Here is a 23,913-nt window from a genome sequence, read left to right on the forward strand (position 1 = left end):
TCTCTGGTCCCGCGGTGGAGGACGCAGCGGGGACGCGGCGGCAGCAGCGGCGGCGGGGGTACCGGTGAAGTTTCGAGGGGAATGGCAGCTCGAAGCAGGAGAGCCTGGTTCAGTGTTCTGCTGGGGCTGGTGCTCGGCTTCACCCTGGCATCTAGACTCATTCTTCCCAGGGCCACAGAGCTGAAGAAAGGCGGACACGCACGTAGGGACAAGCCCGCCGCCTGCGGCCTCACCGCGGCAGCGGCTGCACAGAGGAAGGAGCGCGCCGGAGCGGCGCTGCTACAATGGCCGCCGCCAGATAACGGTTCACCGGCCACAGAGAAGCCCGGCTCACGGTCCAACAACTTCCTGTTCGTGGGTGTCATGACTGCGCAGAAGTACCTGAGGAGTCGCGCCGTGGCCGCGCACAGGTACGAGCTTTTCTCCATCACTTACCGGCCGTGCTTTACAATGTGACCCTTGTTCCTGTATGGGAGGCCGATACGATCATATCGATAATTTGTAGCTGAAGAAGTCGATTCAACCAGTGTTGGTTGTCGGTCATCTTTCACCAGTGCATGTTTGAAACAGAAACTGGATGAAGTCCAGTGTCCACTGGAAGGACAGTGGACAGAAGATGTCTGTTAGTTACAGGTTTGAATAGAAATCTATGGAAAATTCTTTGTCCATCGACAACAACATCGGTGCCGAAGTTCTGACACAGTTACCGAATCCAAATACTTTTCTGTTGAATACTGTGTTCAGAGTTAAAAATGTACTCCATTTATCCCTCTGTTGGTGTTACAGTAACAGTTACAGCGGTGCTGCTGATGTGGTGATGTCACCTTTCTTAATCACAGTTGCATTTAGAAAACAAGGAGACAACAGAAGTTTAGAGCCCAAACCTGTTGCCCACACACCACAGGGCAAAAATTTCAACTTTTTTACGTTGTCATGTAAACCTCCAATCAACAGAACCAACAACCAAAGTATTTGTTTTAATACTGAAGCCTGTAAACTGCTGACAGTACAAACACGATACAATATTTTTTCTTTGATCCTCACAATTCTGGAATCCAGTCATGGCCCTGATTTGACGGATTTGTTTGATGGACTAGAATTGGCCCATAGGCCACCAGTTGATGTCATTACTGTTAATTAGAGAAGACTATGGTTTTTTGTTGCAAAACAACAAAGTAAAACTCAATAATACACACAATTTCGGGATTGTGACAGATGTTGAAGACTGACCCTGGTTTAGATGAGGTGAACTATATCTACTGGTCTAGTCCAGTCGTCCAGTCCTGCTGTCTCAGCTGGTGGTCTACGCAGTGATCAGATACTAACTGTCAGTATGTCTTTCAACTGTCCTGAAACACCAACTATCCCTTTAAAAAGAGGCGTTCTGACATCTCCACTGAACATGTGCTCCGACCTCAGACCCGGTCATTACTGACTCCTCCACTGATGACACACATTCACGTTTCCCAGAAGTAGTCTCTCTGTCTCTGTCTCTGTCTCTCTCTTTTTCTCTCTCTCTCCTTTTCTCTCTCTTTCTCTCTCTCTCTCTCTCTCTCTTTTCCTCAAAAACACACTCAAGTACAACTCAGAGAATCAAACCAGTGACCACTGTCCTTCACCGACTCTTTATCTCCCACTGAAAAGCCTCCTTCTCTCAAAGCTGAAATAAAAAAATTGACAAAAGAGTCCTGGACTTAGCGTAGCCTGGCTTCTTGACTTCATTTCCTGCTCACTCTCACATCAGTCAGTGAGCATGAAAGGCTGCAGCACCGACACAATTGGGCTGTGAGGCTCCGTGTCGCTGCGGAGCAGCAGTGGAAAATGGTGTGGTGTTGGGGTCAGGCGCTGTGGTCATGACCTGAGTGCTGATGGCCGTCTTAGCGCCTGTGCAGTAAAACACATTCAGCCCCTGACAAAGGCCTGGAGTCGCCTGAGCACCAGTGAAGTCGAGGCCATAAAAGAGGACTTCAAATGTGTGTAGAGTTGAAATAAAAAGTCAAAACTGCAGCCTGTTGTTGTTTGGTGCAGGTACAACGCTGCGCTGGTGTTTACACCAGAATAATCCTTTAAGGACTGCAGAGATTTGGATCGCGGCCCTAACCCTCCCTGTAAGACGGTGTTGGCAGCAGAGGCAGCAGATTATTAGCCACTGAAAGAGCTTTTCTCTTCAAACCACATTCAATATAACGGTCGACTCTAACAGACCTTATTCTGATACGTTTCTCTGTTGACAATCAATGAGGTATTTGTTTCTGGAAAATTTGTAGATTTTATAAAATATGAGACTTTTTTTTCCAGAACTGAAAACAAGTGCTAAGAAAATGTCATATTATGTATCTGGTATTTGAGATCATTCTCCAAATCAGTAGTTGTCAATTATTTTATGTCATGCCCCCAGTGGGGGCATGACATGTTTTCACCCCCCACACATCCCAGCGAATTGAAATAATATTGAGAACCTGATCACGTATATTTTTATCTGTACAAACCACTGTATGAGTTGCTGCCACCTAGTGACTGGAGGCTTGTTTTCATTCAAGCATTACAGCACTGAACACCAGAGGCAGCATCACAGAAGTAGCTCTTGGCTCATTTCAGGAAGACATTTGCTGATTTTCTTTATCGACATCTGTCTCCAAAACCTAGCCGACAGCAGCAGGTTGTCATGTAAGTTTAAATACATTGTTACTTCAATGTAGTATTTAATATATTTTACCTCAGTGACACAAACTGCCCACATTTGTTGATATCCCTCGAATTGTTGGGAAAAAACATGCGTAAATATCTTGTGGCAAGATACTGTCATTTTGAAATGCATTTTGGGAGTTCTAGTATATGGTCAATGCATGTTCCAAAGCAAAACAGACTTTTATTGTATGGCAGTTATTGATCCTTTTAAACTCCCACTGGCAACTTGATATACTTGATGTCCCAGATCCAGCCTGCGACCCTTAAGTCTGACACATACGTGGCTTTTGCTCTAGTTGTTGGTAAAGCCTGGTAAATGCTAACGGACTATTCAGGGAACAAAAAGAAAATGTGACAAACAGCAGGAAGAAAGAAAAACAGAGCCGTGTGGAAAACTTGGAAGTGGTGGCGCTCATCAGCAGTTATTTTTAACCTAGTTTAACGTTTTACTGGCGTTCTAATGACGGTAATCTGATGATCATGAATTGTTTCATAAAATTAAATTTTAAAGAATTTAATATCAGCAATTTATTTTTCCAAAACTATTACTATTTTCCTGCGTTGTCATGCAGAGTTTCAGGACAGTTGAGTTACTTCAACAGTTTCATGTGATTTCTGTCAAGTGAATCACATGTTGGTATTTTTAACTTTATCTGTGGCTGTTTCTTATGAGACCTTGGATTAAAATCATGTTTCTCCTGAAAATAACATTCTCTGCAGAGCAACTGTGAGGTTTCTATTCACACAGCTGCTGCTCCACTGCTGTGGTCACTGAGGTCACAATTTAAATGAAACATTTTAAGCAACAACGTCACAAAATAACACATTGGAACTGACTGATGGAGAGAACAGCAGGTCGACGTCTTCTGTGTTTGGCTGTAAAACACTACAGTAACATTACTGGACCAGCGAGTGCTGTGGTTCACACACAGTTTGCCCAGACAAAGGGTGATCTAATAGTCAGCACTATGGACCTAACACTGGATAGACTAAGTGGAGAAAGTTCCAAAACAGTTCCCAACTGCACATATTTTACATGAGAAAAATCCCATAGGCAACCAACAAACAAAAATGTTACATAAATTATATGTCATAAAATATAATGATCTTTTAGTTTCAGTTTAGTCACAGTTTACTGACCTGAGCCTGTTTAGTTGAACACCGCTGATATACTCACAGGAATTGAAGAAAGACATGCATAGACACACAAGATCTTCTTCCTCCACTCTTAGTATTTCTCTCTTTGTTTTTTTTGTTTTTATAGCCAACTGCTGCCACCTAGTGGAAGAGTATCTAATTGTTCTGCCTGCCACTATTTCAAACCTGAAACAAAGACAAATTATTTGCAGTAAGAGAAAAAGTTGAACAATGAAGTGAAATTGGACAACCTTCTACTGCACACATGACGATCTGTCACGACACACGGATGTGCCACAGCCCAGTGGTTGAGGATCATTGATCTAATCGTAAAAACACAAAATTGTTTTTTTTTTTTCTGGACATGTAAAAGATGTTTCCAGATTGAAGTCTAAATATTTCAGTAAAACACTGCATCCATCAGTGAACGTCTTCCTTGTCTCGTCTGAGAACTCAAATCAGGTTCCTTTCAAAAGTTCTTTTAGTCTTGGAAAAGAATTTGAACTGGCAATCCTCCGTATTAGGAGTGAGATCCTTTAACCACTGGCCCACGAGCTGCTGTCAGGCACATCAGGCCACAGCCGTGTGGAAAAGTCGTACCCAGCTGCTGACGTCATCCGTGTGCATCTGCAGGGCCGAACACGAGTAGTCACACGGCTCAGTCTTTACTGTAGAAATATAAATCAAACACATCAATGAGGGTTTTGTATCTGGAACGTTTTGTACGGAACATTAATGCCATAAAAAAAGAAGTTAAATATCATGACAGTTTCTCTTTTTTAACAAATAAGTACAAAGCTCTGTGTCATTATTGTTTCTCTGGAGTCAATATTCAGATAATCCAGGAACAATGATGCTGTGATGAAAAAGGAAGAAAAGACTGAGCAACAACGGTGCAAAGAAAAGTCCAGTTGAACAAAAACACAGAGAAACAGTGATGTGACAGTGAACACAGTTATGGACTTGAAATGACAACGGAAACCATCGTTGTCCATCGCCAACAACATTCTGACTTCACAGCGAACTCTGTTCTTACTGTGGTTCTCACTGTGGTTCCACAGGATGATGTCTTTGTCAACGATTCGTTAGTATTCCACACACTTACGCTGAGGTTTGTGTATTATCAGTCTTGTTGTGGACCTGTTGTCCTCACCTCTGAATGACTGTCCTCACTGACATCCAGTCACAGTCTGTGGTGTTTTCTCCCTGGAATCAGTAGCCATTTCTGTTCCAAGTTGCTCTTTTTAGTCCTAAACCACATCCATGCGACAGATGTCTGCTCTTTTTAGCTCTTTTTTTTAAAAACTTTTCTCCCCGTGTTTGTTTTTATCTCTTTACGACTTTGTCTGTTTTTTAAAAAATTGCTTCTCTAACAGAAATAAGAGCAAAACAAATTAGATTTTTCTCTCAGAATCAAAAAATATAGGCAATGGCTAGCATGAAAAATGTCAGATAAAGCTAAAGGTTAGCATCACTAATAATTGGACAAAATTTAAAAACAGCCTAAAAGAGGTTAAGATAGTTAAAGAAGAACAAAACTGAAAAAGCACTCCGGGTTTGTTTAGATGTATCTTTGTCATATTTTTTCAAATACAGCTCAAAAAACCTGTAAAAAAATACCAAAAAAAAAAAGATAAAATTCAATCCCAAAGTCGTAATCTTTGCCACTAAAGGCCATAAATTAGTCAGAAGATGTCCTACCGTTAGCACCTAAATGTTTTAAGGATAGCCAATAAGGTAGCATTAATATAATGGACATATAGTTAAATGTTAGCTGAGAAAAAACTAGGTGGGAATGTAGCACAATTACAGTTAATGGTATTCAGAGTATTGCGAATGAATAATTCCAGGCACTTGGTAAGGTAATTTTATTATTCTTTCACTATTTCAGGACCTGGGCTCAGACCGTTCCAGGTCGGGTTGAGTTCTTCTCCAGTGAAGGCTCCGACACTTCCATTCCCATTCCCATCGTGGCTCTGAGGAATGTGGACGACTCGTACCCTCCTCAGAAGAAGTCCTTCATGATGCTCAAGTACATGCACGACCACTACCTGGACCGATACGAGTGGTTCATGAGGGCGGACGACGACGTCTACATCAAGAGCGAGAAGTTGGAGAGCTTCTTGCGGAGCCTCAACAGCAGCGAGGCCATCTTCCTGGGACAGACTGGGATGGGGGCCCGGGACGAGCTGGGCAAACTGGCTCTGGAGCCCGGTGAGAACTTCTGTATGGGCGGTCCCGGGGTCATCATGAGTCGAGAGGTTCTCAGGAGGATGGTGCCCCACATCCGAGAGTGCCTGCAGGAGATGTACACCACCCACGAAGATGTGGAAGTGGGGCGTTGTGTGAGGAGGTTCGCTGGAGTCCAGTGCGTCTGGTCCTATGAGGTAAGATGCTCTCTTTTTCTCTACTTCTTTGGGTTCAATTAACCCAAAATCTACTCACCAACGGTAACATCTGGTTCACCAACACTAACACCTGGTTCTCTCTGGATTTGGACATCGTAAAGTGTTGCTCTGATGTTTTTTGTCTCTGATCTCTAGACTAGGGGGTGAACAACTTTATTTGTCAGAGGGACAGCATTTTTCTGAACAGACACCTTGGGGAGGGGTTGGGGGGCTCAGATAAAATTAAATAAAAATGAAAAAGTTAAACGTAAATTACAACAGAGACAATGGTACATTATTGCTATATACTGTGATACTACAGGCCCAACGATATATTGAGTTTGTCTGTCGTCAAAGTGTGATGACAGTAAAGACTCTGCTGCTGTTCCATCTGAACATCAGGTACTAACACTGGAACAGAGGGATCTACATTTGGAATCACTAGAGGAGAAAGAAAAAGAAAATGAACCAACAGGAATATCTGAGTGGGGATTGGTGATAAAAAAAGCAATACACTGATGGAGGAGATTGATACAGTATCAGAAAATGAAATATCACGCTGTATTGATATTATCTCACACCCCGACTGCTAGCTTGTCTTCCTAGCCTTGTTTTAGTTTAAAAATTGAAGTAGGCAATGGATTTTTGTAGCAATTTCTTTTGACAATTTGTTAAATTGTTTTGCTGGTCTTCTTGGCTGAGTTGACCTTTGTCGAAAGGTTGGAGAGAAGTGGTTTGATTGTTGAGTGAATATTTGAACACACCATGATCTGTGTGACCTGTGGCTTCAGCGTTTACAGAAGAACATTCCATAGGCTGCTGCTCCTGGTCCCCGTCTCCGTCGTCCTTGTCCTCTCCTCTCTGTGTCCCTGCCTCCGCTCTGCCCCACTGTTTACACAACATTCCTTTGTGTTGTTTCAATAGCTGCTGCTCAGGTATCTGTATTTTCCACTCAGTCATTAATCTCTGAGTGTCAACACAACAGTCACTGATGACAGGTGCCATTACAACACACAGGCTTATAATATGAGTCCATTCACCTCACACTGAGTAATCATCCCCCCTCCCCCCCCACTCTGTTTATATAGCACTCTCCATTCATAATGAAACGTCATAGAATTTGAAAAGAAGAACCAGACTTTGTAAATCTTAACATCTCGGATCCGTCACCACCAGGAAATTAAGGCGACCGTTTTACACCGTGACAATAGTTCATTGTGTTAAAAGCTAAGAATAGAGTGAAGAGGATTTCCTTATTATCATCGTCATACCACAGTTATCTCTGCCTTTAAACCAGCAACCCATTCCTGCATGGGGAGCAGTGATGGCTCAGGAGCCACAAGAAGACTTGTGGTTGATCCAGTGTTGGGGGAACATGGTGGTGACAGTCTCTAGACCAGGGCTCACCAACCTCTTTGAAACTGAGAGCTGAAGGCCTCCTTGTTTAATACAGACTTTCTGAACAATGTAATAGTACAGTACAGAACAGTACAGAACAGTAGGAGTCACTCTTCTTACCATCATCATTACACCCATTTGAATATCACTGCAGTTGTGACTGATTCTTAAAGAACAATAGCGGTGCCATTTTAGAACCTCTTGTTGACTAGTTTTATTTTTAGAACATACACCGCGGAAATTAACCTGGGCACCAAGTTGGTGACCCCTGCTTTAGAGGTTGGAAAAGTTTACTGTTTCGACGTCACGGTCACGTTACGTTGAACCTGGTCGTAGCAAGGCTGTTTGACGTGTCAACTGAGAACCCAAATGTGGCCACAGGGCTGAGGTACGGTTGCTCGGAGCATCTCCATCAGTGACTTTGTCCTTGATTTTCTGTCATGAATGAACCTCACCTGTACCAGTGAATGGTCAGTGCAGGTACTTAGTCCTGTTTGTCAGCTGTGGCAGTGAATAAAGGTGAAGTGAGTTTTAGTTACAGTGCAGTGCTTCCTCTTGTTCTCTCAGAGTTTCCCCATAACTTAACTATAAATGTGACTCAGCTGCAGCAGTTCATGAGAACCTGTCAGGTCCATGATAACATCTCAGACCAGGATCTAGATCCAAACTCCGCTGCTGGGAAAACATCAAGAAACAAAAACCTCTGTGTGTGTTTTCAGAGGGTTCATCATCAGTTTGTGGACTTTTGTTGGTTTCAACCTTGAAACAGTTCAATCTCGACATTTGTTTCTAACTTTTGGTTTTTGTAGTTTTTAATAGTCATTTTGACAAAGTGAGTTTCAAATACTATCTGAGTACTGCCTATGTTGGTTCTAAATTAGAGCTTTTTATTGTCAATTTGTCAGTTGTTTTTTTGTCACAGCCCGTGGTTACACTTTTGGCTGACGTTAGCTGCTGGGTGTTAGCGGTAAATGTCCTGGTTTCATTTCTGACTTTATTTTCATGTGTTGACAACACACCACATACGCACCATCATCATTTCCAGGTTTGGGAAACATAGAGCTATATTTCTCAGCATACTCTGCAGTTTGATGGCCAGTCAGTCAGAGTTGATGGTACGACAGAGTCGAGGGTTTGTTTGTGTGATGTTGATGTTTGCCCCTCAGCCTTTCTCAATTTGTCACATGTTCTAACGTGAAGCAGCAAACAGGAAGTCAGAGTCAGCCACACAGTAACTGCACAGTGTCTCAACACGTCTTCATCTGCCCCGCCGCTCTGCCCCGCAGCTCTGCCCCACAGCTCTGCCCCACAGCTCTGCCCCGCAGCTCTGCCCTGCAGCTCTGCCCCACAGCTCTGCTGATGATATCGTCTTCACTGACGACGTCAGAACTTCCTCCACTCTCTTTAGTCTTTTTTTCATCGCGGCCGTATGTTCTCTTCACTTCCTGTTAGAAATGACAACAACCATCAGAGGACGCGTCGTTCTTTCATTGATTGGTTAGTAATAGTTGACTTTTTAGGTGACACTTAGGTGACTTCTGGCATTTTTGCCCTTGTTTTAGTCTTTTTATTATTCAATGACTTTGTCAGAACACCCCTCACACCCCCAGTGGTGGTCCAGTTTACCAAAGTTTGAATAAATAGTTTTAATGTCGATGTATTTTTAGCACATTATTATTAACACTGTCAAACTGTATCCTGTAGTTACACCGTCCAACCACCTGTTGGACATTTTTATGGACATTTGTCCACATAATAATGCTATCATTTTGATTAGTCTATTGTCAATTAGTGATTTGTCCTAAAATCGAACCGGGGACTGGGTCAGGAGCAGAGAGATGGAGCATTCTTGTGAACTAAGATAAATCATGTAAAAGTCAGGCATAAAGGCTAAAATGCTTTATAATAATTTCCTACGCCATCTACTGGGGAAACGTTGGTATTGCAGGGAAAAGCCAGAAGTATGATGATAATACGTATAAATAAATTATATAATTTGGAAAAGTTTGACGGATCGGATTAAAAAGCTAAATGGGCCGCATCCAGCCCCCGAGCCTTAGTTTGTGTCAAAGTTGATTTATCTCAGTCAATCGTGATTAATTGTGATGAGTTCACATCTACCCCATCAGATTAATGTCATCTCCTCTGACATATGACCCCCCCACCCCACTGGGTAAAAGACATGCAGGTGTGTGTGTGTGTGTGTGTGTGTGTGTGTGTGTGTTGCGAAGCCCAGCTGGACGTTCATCAACTCAATCTGTGCCACATATTGAGTTCAGCACTGAAAGCCTCAGTCATGAGAATTTTCAAGTCCAATTCAGATATTTGGAGGAACTCTGTTCCCAGAGTTCTCTGACCAGGTTCTGTCCTGCTGTGGAGGAGCAGCCCAGCCTGTGGTGATCCTGGGGTATTTTCAGACATCCTGTGGTTCCTGCTTTGCCCCTGCATCTTCTCCATCTCGCCATGATGAGTGCTAAAAGTAGGCGTCGCACGCCAGGCCCAAAAAGTTTACACTCACAGCTCAAAAATAAACAGGAGTGAAGGCAGAGTGCTGAATTAGCAGGAATTACAGCGGAGGCTGTGTGTGGCTGCAGCTGCAGTCAGCTGGTATGTGGGGGGAGGGGTCGAGGATTTAATGAGATTTTCTAACTACCAACCCAACCCTGCTAACTGTCCGTCTCAGGCTGCAGTTTCACGAACTCACAGTCATGCAGTGACAAATCATAAAGTGATGAACGTTCAGTGAAGACACCACAGGAGTGGAACCCTGACAGTTCCACCACGGTGTCTTCAGCTGGTGGACATGGTCTGGTCCAGGTCACTGAGTGATGAGCCATAAATAAAATAATTAATATTTACTAAGGAAGCAGAAGTAATGAAACCCTGTTGACCTCTGGAATAAAATGACCGTGTTCATGTATTGATTTGGACGACTGAGTGGTTTCACCGACTCAGCGTTCTCTCACAACAGCCTGAAGTCATGTTTCCAGCCTTCGCCTGTGTGACTGGATGGAGAGAATAACAACAGTGTTAAGGGAAGGTCCCATTAAGATGAACATGATGACTTCTGATTGGACAGTGGAGACCTATTAGAAATGCTGCAGTCCAACTTGGCCAGAGTCGGTCCACGACCACGTGTCCTGCTAACTGTTGAAGGTGGTGATGACCTTGAAGTGAGCAGCAGCAGTAGCAGCACTTTCATGAGCTCTGCGCTGCAGTGCCAGCTGGGAAAAACAAGCTGTCATACAGTTAATTGGCAGCAGCAGTAACAGCAGTAGCAGCAGCAGTGGCAGCAGCAGCTCAGTGAGTGCAGCCTCAGTCTGATGTTCTCTCTCAGAACCAACAACAGCTCCATTGTTTTCTCAGCTTACAGTTCTCTTCAACATTTACTGCTGAGCTTCTCAGAAAAAGAAATTTCGAGAAAGTGAAATAGACGTGTTGTAAAGATATGAAGATCGTATCATCTTATACATTAGATAAAATAAATACAAATAATTGAAAAATGTCACTAACCAAAAATAGTTACAATATATTTAGAGCCTCTTGGATGAGAGGTGAAACGTCTTGAAGAACCTACTCCGTCCGGTTGACCTCGATGTAACTATGTCTGGATAAGATGACCTGGATGGCTGAGAACCTACGCAGACTAAATGTGGCTACATTTTCTATAAGATATTCTAATAACGTGTTGAGCTGGAATTAACATCTTAAACAAGTTGTTTCTCTACAAAAACCTGTAGAGCTGATAAAGATTCTTATTTAAAGACAGGGTTCAGTCTGTCAGATGAGTCTGTAGACTGTAGCTATGATGATAATTATTGTCAGGATTCAAAATATAATAAGTTGGCGATGATCATGTCAGAAGATTAGCAGCAAGTAGGAATAATGGCTAAGACGGAAAGAGTTAGACAAAGCCTGAGGTTTGACCTGGTTCCAGAAAAAGGTCAAAGGTCGGATACTTAGAAATTAATAAGGGTAAATAACTTTCTAAGTTAAACGTTGTCCAATTCACTAAAATATCTTGTTTTTAAAAAGTAAAACCTAGAAGACACTGTAAGAAGAAAGTTGATGTTGTGATGTAAACTTTAAAGACTTTCGCAGAGATTTTATAACGTTATATTTCTGGAGGAGTCCACCTTAAATCTCAGACTCTACCTTAACTGGGTAACTCTGGACCAATCACAGAGGGAGGTCTCCCCTTCTCCTGCTCCTCCCCCTCCTCCTGCTCCTCTCCCTCAGTGTTCAGACTGATGCCAGCTCATGCTCCTGCTTTTCATTTTTTCACCCCCCCCTCTCTAATTGTACCTTCTCTGTGAAGACTGGTGAAGTACTTTGAAGTACTGCTGATGAAATCACCGTAGCTGTGTTGCGTAACATTTAAATATATTTTGTCAGATGAACTCTCTCGTCTCTGTGTTTTCACTGTTATGATGTTGAACCTTTGACGTCTGAACCACAGGCAGCCGATACCGATGGAACTTTCCCAAATGTCCTGGAGGAACTGTTTTAGATGCAGATCAGGATGAAGGCCAGGGTTGAGTTAAAGAAAGTAGTATTACCTCTCAGTACCATGTCTTTTATCTATTCTGATAGTTACGGTACTACCTGATAGTTGTGCCTCAAATCAGACCATTTTGTCTTTCTCTCTCTCCTCCTTGATCCTCCACTCTTCTTCTCCTCCTCTACTTTTCTCTACTTTATCCTACTCCTCCTTCCTTTTATCGCCTCCTACGCATGTCTATTTTTCAACCCTCTCCTCGAGACTGCCCTTCGTTGACCCCAGTCTTTCCTTCTATAATTTCTCCTCTTTTCCTGATTTCTTCCACGCCTCCTTTTCTTTCTTCCTCTTCCACATTTTTGATCTTTGTCCTGCTTGTCCTTGACTGGTCTAATACCCTCTTCTTCCTCCTTTTCCACCTCCTCCTCATCGTCATTTTTCTCTACATCGCCTGTCTACTGATTTATTTTAATCTTTTCTGTCACTTCGCTCCAGACTTCATTTTTGTATCCAGCCCCTCCCCCTCCTCTGTGCAGACATCCTTAAATCCATGGTGAATGGATGAAGTGTTAGACTTGAAGCGGCTCTTTCCTTTCCTCGTTCCATGACTCATCACCTTCTCCTTGTCATCAGCTGCTGATGAAACACTTTTTTTCTTCACATGTTTCAACAGTTTTTTTTCTCGCCTCAGTATTTATTCACCAGTCTTCATCTCTTTCTGGGTGCCAGTGGAAACGTATCGCTGAATAATTAGTGTTTTTGTGTTGTTTTTTTTATATTTAAATGCTGCAGAAACAAACTGTCTGTAGACGAACTCAAAGATGGGAAAATATCACTGCTAATTCTAAAGAAAAGGAGGCTAAAAACAGCTAAATGTTAACCTAGATATAGTTAAGGCTCAGCCAAAGGGGCTAAATTTAGCCCAAAAGTTAGAAGTTATTCCAGATCTCTATGATGTTAATGTTATCCTAGAGAAAAATTTAGATGAGTAAAAAAACATTGACCCAAACAACGATTAGGTTTGCTAACATAAAACTAAGACTTTTAGCTAAGCCAGAGATGAAAGATAGGGGACCCCTTATTAAACCAAGACGTCACATATGTGACCAATGTGGCATTCAAGTGTTCAAACAGAGCTTAGGAAGATTGGGCGGTGGTAACAGTGACATTCTGAGTGGTGGTAAATCAGGTGAACGATTTAACCCTTCTGTGATGGAGGAGACATTTCCTTTGTTGTTGTCCTTGTGTTTTGTTCTTGTTAGCTTGTAAACCAGACTAAACAGCACGGCTGAAGTCGCTAAATCATGGTGTTTGTTGTGTGATCATCCAAAATCTTGTTTGTTTGTTTCCTGTGCCAGAACCAGAAGCTGAGGCAGTGTGTAATTTACTAGAAAAAAATACGAGCCAAGTCATTTAATTTAAGAGGTCCCAGCATCGAGAGTCTGGACAAACTCTGCTGCAGTCGGATTCACTGTAGGAACTGAAGGAGGTCTGGTCACCTGAAAAAACACTGACAGACAGATATCTTAGAGAACCCCCGGCCTCCCACTACTCCCCAATGCTGAGTGACGGGACTCTTCAGCGTCTTCAGCGTGATTGGTCGTCACTCGGCTGTCATGGCTCCACAGCTGTGACATCTGTGCGTCAGGCAGGAGGTCCGGGACAGGTCTGGACAGCTGTCTACAGACCTCCAACCATTGTTCGGCAGAAGAAACTCCTTCTTTCCAAACTTGTAATTTAGTGATTTGAGTTCAGTAGAAAAGACCAACAGGAGAGTTTGTCTTTGAGAATTGTAAGGTTGGTTTCCCTGTTCTGATTTACTTCAAATGACAGTATACACAAATACTAAAGTCAAATGCTTCCTAGCTAACGGCATATTAGCTCTAGCTTATTAGTGTTGGCTGCATCTCCTGTTCCTCTTCTTCATACCCTGGTTACGATGTCTTGCTAGCTTGGTTTTGGAGCTTCATAACTTAAATGTCATTAAAAAGTAACTATTTTAGATTTCTATGTTTTTGCTCTAATCCAGCTGTTTGTCTTCAGTTTGGTTTCCTCCCTTCTTACAAATATTCTTAGGAATACAGCTGCTACTACTATTATTACTGAGAGATGTTGCCAAACGAAATTTCGTTGTATCCTGTACAATGACATTAAAGCTTCTTCTTCTGAGGCAGCCCTCGAAGCTTAACCTACATTTTTGTACTAAATCTTTGAAGAATAATTTGACCTCATAGTGTAAATGTTGTTTTTCTCTGTGGAAGAACTACCTGAGATTCCTAGGCTACCTCCTACCCCCCACCCACATACTTTACATTCCAGACATGGTGCCTTCAACCACACACCTACACCCCCAACAAGGACTCATCCAGCACCACAGAGTACACACTGACTGAGTACACTCCACCAAAGTATGCAGACAGTGAATAATGACATCATTTAAATCATTACAGAAGCTCCACAGAACATGTTCTCAGGGTTCTTCCCAGGGGGACAGGAGAGGGAGCCAGAATCAGAGTCCTAGTCCAGAACCACCATAGCCCTGAGTGTGAGTCCCAGCTAACTGCTGACCTGTGTCTGGTCTCAGTGGGTCACGGTGACACGTCCAAACCTTCATCATCCTATTAGTACAGATTAGTCTTAGTCCTAAGAGTCTTACTCAGGGTCCAGTTCTCTCTATGTGGCACGAAGACTGAGACGCTGATGCTGACATGAATATGGTCCAGACCTACCAGACCTCACTGTGATGACCAGAGGTACTAAAGGAGCCCCTGGAGTCGAGTACTAAAGCAGAAAAATTCTGGACGATCCCCATAGGTTGAGTATTCAGTGAACAGAGCCACTGCAGAATGAGGAATGAGAATCCACCAGAGGTCAAAGGCTGGGTGCTGTTTGTATTTTTGGGAGGGAGGAAGGGTTCCTTCAAATGAGGATTAGTAGATCAGTTCCTTTTGGGATTAGCTAATCTGCACCCAGAAATGTCTGTGACGTCGTGGGTGAGTGGGAGTGAAACAAGTCCAGACAGTGTTTGTCCACAGGCTGATCATCTAGTAATGACAGGTAACAACAGTAATGACGCCTCCATTACAGATAAAACCAGAAGGAGCTCCAGCTGATCCTCCCCCCTGTTTCTCCCCCTCTGCTGCTGCTGCTTAGTGTAAAAGTGAAAATCTAAGGCTGGTGGAAATGTGTTCTTCCAGCTCGGGGTGTCAACGCCCCAAGTGTTTTTGTTTGTGTTTGCAGTGTGACACGGCCTTGGCCTGCAGGTGAATTTCTGCTCCAGCTACTGTAACTGGGTAAAAGCGTCCATGCTAGCTACAGCTGCAGGAGAAATGTGACATGAAAGCACACGTTGGTAAATGTTGGACGTCACCTGAGTGAATGTGACTCAGACACAGGTGCTTCACCTGAAACACAGTGTGGGAAAAACAACCGCTGCTAATTATTTATTGTCATTCTGTGTCAAAAATAAACAGGAGTGAAGGCAGAGTGCTGAATTAGCAGGAATTACAGCGGAGGCTGTGTGTGGCTGCAGCTGCAGTCAGCTGGTATGTGGGGGGAGGGGTCGAGGATTTAATGAGATTTTCTAACTACCAACCCAACCCTGCTAACTGTCCGTCTCAGGCTGCAGTTTCACGAACTCACAGTCATGCAGTGACAAATCATAAAGTGATGAACGTTCAGTGAAGACACCACAGGAGTGGAACCCTGACAGTTCCACCACGGTGTCTTCAGCTGGTGGACATGGTCTGGTCCAGGTCACTGAGTGATGAGCCATAAATAAAATAATTAATATTTACTAAGGAAGCAGAAGTAATGAAACCCTGTTGACCTCTGGAATAAAATGACCGTGTTCATGTATTGATTTGGACGACTGAGTGGTTTCACCGACTCAGCGTTCTCTCACAACAGCCTGAAGTCATGTTTCCAGCCTTCGCCTGTGTGACTGGATGGAGAGAATAACAACAACGTTAAGGGAAGGTCCCATTAAGATGAACATGATGACTTCTGATTGGACAGTGGAGACCTATTAGAAATGCTGCAGTCCAACTTGGCCAGAGTCGGTCCACGACCACGTGTCCTGCTAACTGTTGAAGGTGGTGATGACCTTGAAGTGAGCAGCAGCAGTAGCAGCACTTTCATGAGCTCTGCGCTGCAGTGCCAGCTGGGAAAAACAAGCTGTCATACAGTTAATTGGCAGCAGCAGTAACAGCAGTAGCAGCAGCAGTGGCAGCAGCAGCTCAGTGAGTGCAGCCTCAGTCTGATGTTCTCTCTCAGAACCAACAACAGCTCCATTGTTTTCTCAGCTTACAGTTCTCTTCAACATTTACTGCTGAGCTTCTCAGAAAAAGAAATTTCGAGAAAGTGAAATAGACGTGTTGTAAAGATATGAAGATCGTATCATCTTATACATTAGATAAAATAAATACAAATAATTGAAAAATGTCACTAACCAAAAATAGTTACAATATATTTAGAGCCTCTTGGATGAGAGGTGAAACGTCTTGAAGAACCTACTCCGTCCGGTTGACCTCGATGTAACTATGTCTGGATAAGATGACCTGGATGGCTGAGAACCTACGCAGACTAAATGTGGCTACATTTTCTATAAGATATTCTAATAACGTGTTGAGCTGGAATTAACATCTTAAACAAGTTGTTTCTCTACAAAAACCTGTAGAGCTGATAAAGATTCTTATTTAAAGACAGGGTTCAGTCTGTCAGATGAGTCTGTAGACTGTAGCTATGATGATAATTATTGTCAGGATTCAAAATATAATAAAGAAAAAGGTCAAAGGTCGGATACTTAGAAATTAATAAGGGTAAATAACTTTCTAAGTTAAACGTTGTCCAATTCACTAAAATATCTTGTTTTTAAAAAGTAAAACCTAGAAGACACTGTAAGAAGAAAGTTGATGTTGTGATGTAAACTTTAAAGACTTTCGCAGAGATTTTATAACGTTATATTTCTGGAGGAGTCCACCTTAAATCTCAGACTCTACCTTAACTGGGTAACTCTGGACCAATCACAGAGGGAGGTCTCCCCTTCTCCTGCTCCTCCCCCTCCTCCTGCTCCTCTCCCTCAGTGTTCAGACTGATGCCAGCTCATGCTCCTGCTTTTCATTTTTTCACCCCCCCCTCTCTAATTGTACCTTCTCTGTGAAGACTGGTGAAGTACTTTGAAGTACTGCTGATGAAATCACCGTAGCTGTGTTGCGTAACATTTAAATATATTTTGTCAGATGAACTCTCTCGTCTCTGTGTTTTCACTGTTATGATGTTGAACCTTTGACGTCTGAACCACAGGCAGCCGATACCGATGGAACTTTCCCAAATGTCCTGGAGGAACTGTTTTAGATGCAGATCAGGATGAAGGCCAGGGTTGAGTTAAAGAAAGTAGTATTACCTCTCAGTACCATGTCTTTTATCTATTCTGATAGTTACGGTACTACCTGATAGTTGTGCCTCAAATCAGACCATTTTGTCTTTCTCTCTCTCCTCCTTGATCCTCCACTCTTCTTCTCCTCCTCTACTTTTCTCTACTTTATCCTACTCCTCCTTCCTTTTATCGCCTCCTACGCATGTCTATTTTTCAACCCTCTCCTCGAGACTGCCCTTCGTTGACCCCAGTCTTTCCTTCTATAATTTCTCCTCTTTTCCTGATTTCTTCCACGCCTCCTTTTCTTTCTTCCTCTTCCACATTTTTGATCTTTGTCCTGCTTGTCCTTGACTGGTCTAATACCCTCTTCTTCCTCCTTTTCCACCTCCTCCTCATCGTCATTTTTCTCTACATCGCCTGTCTACTGATTTATTTTAATCTTTTCTGTCACTTCGCTCCAGACTTCATTTTTGTATCCAGCCCCTCCCCCTCCTCTGTGCAGACATCCTTAAATCCATGGTGAATGGATGAAGTGTTAGACTTGAAGCGGCTCTTTCCTTTCCTCGTTCCATGACTCATCACCTTCTCCTTGTCATCAGCTGCTGATGAAACACTTTTTTTCTTCACATGTTTCAACAGTTTTTTTTCTCGCCTCAGTATTTATTCACCAGTCTTCATCTCTTTCTGGGTGCCAGTGGAAACGTATCGCTGAATAATTAGTGTTTTTGTGTTGTTTTTTTTATATTTAAATGCTGCAGAAACAAACTGTCTGTAGACGAACTCAAAGATGGGAAAATATCACTGCTAATTCTAAAGAAAAGGAGGCTAAAAACAGCTAAATGTTAACCTAGATATAGTTAAGGCTCAGCCAAAGGGGCTTAATTTAGCCCAAAAGTTAGAAGTTATTCCAGATCTCTATGATGTTAATGTTATCCTAGAGAAAAATTTAGATGAGTAAAAAAACATTGACCCAAACAACGATTAGGTTTGCTAACATAAAACTAAGACTTTTAGCTAAGCCAGAGATGAAAGATAGGGCACCCCTTATTAAACCAAGACGTCACATATGTGACCAATGTGGCATTCAAGTGTTCAAACAGAGCTTAGGAAGATTGGGCGGTGGTAACAGTGACATTCTGAGTGGTGGTAAATCAGGTGAACGATTTCACCCTTCTGTGATGGAGGAGACATTTCCTTTGTTGTTGTCCTTGTGTTTTGTTCTTGTTAGCTTGTAAACCAGACTAAACAGCACGGCTGAAGTCGCTAAATCATGGTGTTTGTTGTGTGATCATCCAAAATCTTGTTTGTTTGTTTCCTGTGCCAGAACCAGAAGCTGAGGCAGTGTGTAATTTACTAGAAAAAAATACGAGCCAAGTCATTTAATTTAAGAGGTCCCAGCATCGAGAGTCTGGACAAACTCTGCTGCAGTCGGATTCACTGTAGGAACTGAAGGAGGTCTGGTCACCTGAAAAAACACTGACAGACAGATATCTTAGAGAACCCCCGGCCTCCCACTACTCCCCAATGCTGAGTGACGGGACTCTTCAGCGTCTTCAGCGTGATTGGTCGTCACTCGGCTGTCATGGCTTTCACATCCACAGCTGTGACATCTGTGCGTCAGGCAGGAGGTCCGGGACAGGTCTGGACAGCTGTCTACAGACCTCCAACCATTGTTCGGCAGAAGAAACTCCTTCTTTCCAAACTTGTAATTTAGTGATTTGAGTTCAGAACTCTCCTCCAACTTGTAATTTAGTGATTTGAGTTCAGTAGAAAAGACCAACAGGAGAGTTTGTCTTTGAGAATTGTAAGGTTGGTTTCCCTGTTCTGATTTACTTCAAATGACAGTATACACAAATACTAAAGTCAAATGCTTCCTAGCTAACGGCATATTAGCTCTAGCTTATTAGTGTTGGCTGCATCTCCTGTTCCTCTTCTTCATACCCTGGTTACGATGTCTTGCTAGCTTGGTTTTGGAGCTTCATAACTTAAATGTCATTAAAAAGTAACTATTTTAGATTTCTATGTTTTTGCTCTAATCCAGCTGTTTGTCTTCAGTTTGGTTTCCTCCCTTCTTACAAATATTCTTAGGAATACAGCTGCTACTACTATTATTACTGAGAGATGTTGCCAAACGAAATTTCGTTGTATCCTGTACAATGACATTAAAGCTTCTTCTTCTGAGGCAGCCCTCGAAGCTTAACCTACATTTTTGTACTAAATCTTTGAAGAATAATTTGACCTCATAGTGTAAATGTTGTTTTTCTCTGTGGAAGAACTACCTGAGATTCCTAGGCTACCTCCTACCCCCCACCCACATACTTTACATTCCAGACATGGTGCCTTCAACCACACACCTACACCCCCAACAAGGACTCATCCAGCACCACAGAGTACACACTGACTGAGTACACTCCACCAAAGTATGCAGACAGTGAATAATGACATCATTTAAATCATTACAGAAGCTCCACAGAACATGTTCTCAGGGTTCTTCCCAGGGGGACAGGAGAGGGAGCCAGAATCAGAGTCCTAGTCCAGAACCACCATAGCCCTGAGTGTGAGTCCCAGCTAACTGCTGACCTGTGTCTGGTCTCAGTGGGTCACGGTGACACGTCCAAACCTTCATCATCCTATTAGTACAGATTAGTCTTAGTCCTAAGAGTCTTACTCAGGGTCCAGTTCTCTCTATGTGGCACGAAGACTGAGACGCTGATGCTGACATGAATATGGTCCAGACCTACCAGACCTCACTGTGATGACCAGAGGTACTAAAGGAGCCCCTGGAGTCGAGTACTAAAGCAGAAAAATTCTGGACGATCCCCATAGGTTGAGTATTCAGTGAACAGAGCCACTGCAGAATGAGGAATGAGAATCCACCAGAGGTCAAAGGCTGGGTGCTGTTTGTATTTTTGGGAGGGAGGAAGGGTTCCTTCAAATGAGGATTAGTAGATCAGTTCCTTTTGGGATTAGCTAATCTGCACCCAGAAATGTCTGTGACGTCGTGGGTGAGTGGGAGTGAAACAAGTCCAGACAGTGTTTGTCCACAGGCTGATCATCTAGTAATGACAGGTAACAACAGTAATGACGCCTCCATTACAGATAAAACCAGAAGGAGCTCCAGCTGATCCTCCCCCCTGTTTCTCCCCCTCTGCTGCTGCTGCTTAGTGTAAAAGTGAAAATCTAAGGCTGGTGGAAATGTGTTCTTCCAGCTCGGGGTGTCAACGCCCCAAGTGTTTTTGTTTGTGTTTGCAGTGTGACACGGCCTTGGCCTGCAGGTGAATTTCTGCTCCAGCTACTGTAACTGGGTAAAAGCGTCCATGCTAGCTACAGCTGCAGGAGAAATGTGACATGAAAGCACACGTTGGTAAATGTTGGACGTCACCTGAGTGAATGTGACTCAGACACAGGTGCTTCACCTGAAACACAGTGTGGGAAAAACAACCGCTGCTAATTATTTATTGTCATTCTGTGATGTGAAAAGTTCAATATATTGACAAATATTTTTCACAACATCATTGATGACAGATGATGACAGGCTGGTACTCGCTTCTGAAACCTTTGCATAATTTACAAAAAATTAGATGGAATGTCATAGGTTTGTGTTTTTTGGTTATTTGTTAGCTATTGCTAAGCTAACCATTAGTCATCCTTTGAATACCTTGGAGTCTTTTGTGCACTAACTCCTGTTTTATTTCCTTCCTTCCTGTCTGAATAGCTCCCAGGTACCATGTCGGTTCTTGTTTACTTTCTGAACCAATCACTTTTTACGTTTATCTTAAAGGTCATTTTTTCAGCGCTGTGATGACTTTGGTGGCGGAGCAGGAAGTTAGGGTTCATCAGCTGATGGATTCCTCCACCTCTGGGTTTTATAGATGGGGCTGTGAAGGTGTTAATAACACGTGGCTGGTGTTTGAGCGATCCCTGTCTTTCATCAAGTGTTTGCCATCGGTTCTGTGATTGTTCCCGGCCTCTGCTCTGTTTGTGTGGCCACAGAGGTAACGTTAGTCTTCTTTATGATCGTGGCCCATCTTCACTGCTGTCTTTCTGGTGTTGATCAATAATATTGGTTTGACAGACTTGTATATTGCCCCCTGCTGGGGTCTGGTTAAATAGTGTCAAAATATGAGGTAGACCTGATGTAGGGATCAGGAGCTCAAGTTCGTTGCTACTGGCTAACTTTGTTATTGCAAAGTCAAGTGAAAAAAGACCCAACATGGATGACAATTCATTTCCTGACTGTCTCCACATGAACTCATCCACCACTTCCTCAGCAGCCGTTGGTTTTCTCTCCAACCTGAGCAGACTGTTTAGAAGTGATGATGTTTTTCCATCCTCTCACTCTTTCTATTTCTCCCTCTCTCCTCTCTCCTCTCTCTCTGTCTCTCTGTCTCTAATAGCATAGCTTATTCCTCAGAGGAAACAGTCGTCTCACTAAATTCACACACTATGACCAGGCAAATCCTCAAAAACCTGAGACCTCGGCCCAGTTCATTCATTTGCTTTCCTTCCTTCAAGGTAGTAGATGAATGACTCTGAGATCCTGCACCATAGTTCTTTCACACTCCACCAGTACTCGTATCTCTCCAGGCTGAGGCGCTGTTTGTAAGACAGGCTCAGAAACTGCTTTGATCCTGGTTAATATTCAGCTCAGACTCAGGGTGAGTTAGGAAGAAAAATAATATAGAAAAAAAATCTATTTATATGTATACACATATATACAATTACACGAATAGCATAGCTTAGCTTAGCTTTGCTAGCCAAAACCTGTTAAAAAGGTTGTGCTTTGTCAGAGACTGAACTTGGAAAAACCAATCAAAAATATGAAGCCAAATAAAAATATAATAATGAAATAAAACTATTTCACAAACTTAGTTTCTGTCCAAGGATATAACAAAGTAAGTCAAAAATTGCTTAAGCCAAAGAAAATATGTTGAACCAATTTTTGTTAATTTTCATAATTTAATATGAAGTAAAAAATCAGTTCTTGTGTAGTTAACATACCTCATTAATTCTAAGAAAGTTCTTGAACACGAATCATTCATGCCACAAATCCCAGGGAACCGATTGTTGACTACAGTCCGTGTCCCGTGGGTGACGGCTGTGGGCGTGGCCCACATTGGATTGGGGAATTATCTGAAAACATTTTTTCACATGAATAAAAATGTTTATTTCCTCAGTGTTTTAGATTCAGAGCTGCCCTGTCAGAGGGTGTGTCCCTGAGGAGGGACAGGGTTCTCTCCCTCTAATCTGCTGCTCCTCAGACAGTTAATTAGAGCTGGAGATGAACGTGATCACTGCAGGAGAAAGTGACTTTTTTTTTTACACCACCAGCCAAAAACAGCTCTTCTCATTTTTGGATATTTTTGCTCAGAGCAAACATGTAGGTTTTAAATGTCTGAAAGTTAATGAATCAAGTTGGAAGTATCTTCTGTGGCAGGGGTGAAATAAAAAAGAAGAAAAAAGAAAAAATACAGTTTATCATCGAGAACTCGGTTTGTGAGTTAGCACGTTACGCTGCGGCTGAGACGGGAGACATGGTCACACCTTTCTGGAAGAGAGAGGGAAAGCCGGACTAGGAGAGAGAGAGTGCATTATGAGAGTAACCCAAGCAGTCTAGGCCTGTGGGATCCTATCTAAAGATGACACAGGTTTGATGTCTAGGACTGGGACCAACCAGAGTCCTTTCACATGGTCAGCTGGTCAGAGTCAATGAGGCAGAACAGGATTTTACACATTAACTGCTGTGGTGTGTGTGTGCTGGTGGGGGGTGCAGGAGGGTACGGACTTAATTGGACCGTCGCCTGTTATCAAAGGATTTCCTTTTAAAAGACTTAATTGCCGTAATTTGCAATTTGTTGACGGTTGGCTGGTGAACAGCTTTACATGCACCACCACACAGACCCCGTACCCACCCACACCCTCACACACCCACACCCTCACACACACACTTATTTTGTGTATTGTAAGCACATTGTATAGACATAATGCTTTTCTTAGCATTAACTATTACAAATGTCCCCTGACTTTAATCTGACCTTCATGCAATGTCCAGCTACAAACTAAATCTAAGAACAACCTCCCCCCCTTCATTCTCTCTCTTTTAGCAATGTCCCCACAAGTATAGTTAGACCAGCCACTCACTGAAAGACGTCAGACGTTTAAAAGAAAGTTGGCGGCGTTTCAGTTTTCCTCTGAGGAACCCAGTCCAGTTTTTATTGGTGTTTAAACAAATGAACAAACACGTTTGTCTGAATCCTGATTTGAACACAGCATGGCTCCACAGAGATGGCTAAATGATTCAACTCATCAAATGTTCTTCTCAGCGACCGGTCTGAACTTGTTTTCACTTCTTCAAATCACTCACATGAGATCAAAGCAGCTGTCTTAGAACTTTATGACTCACCCTTCCTGACATCTGGCTGATTAGA

General features: G+C 42.8%; 1 protein-coding gene across 1 annotated transcript in view; it reads left to right on the forward strand.

Moving 5' to 3' along the window:
* The first annotated feature begins 6 nt into the window (after positions 1-6).
* The window catches only part of chsy1 (chondroitin sulfate synthase 1), a 34,065-nt gene continuing 10,158 nt past the window's right edge, over positions 7-23,913 (forward strand). Inside the window, exons 1-2 of the mRNA XM_008310433.3 lie at positions 7-410; positions 5,717-6,212. Coding sequence (XP_008308655.1) covers positions 82-410; positions 5,717-6,212 — 825 coding nt within the window. The 5' untranslated portion in view covers positions 7-81. The remainder of the gene's footprint in view (positions 411-5,716; positions 6,213-23,913) is intronic.

The sequence above is a fragment of the Cynoglossus semilaevis genome, chromosome 5 (genome assembly GCF_000523025.1).
Source record: "Cynoglossus semilaevis isolate Cse_v1.0 chromosome 5, Cse_v1.0, whole genome shotgun sequence".
NCBI lineage: Eukaryota > Metazoa > Chordata > Actinopteri > Pleuronectiformes > Cynoglossidae > Cynoglossus > Cynoglossus semilaevis.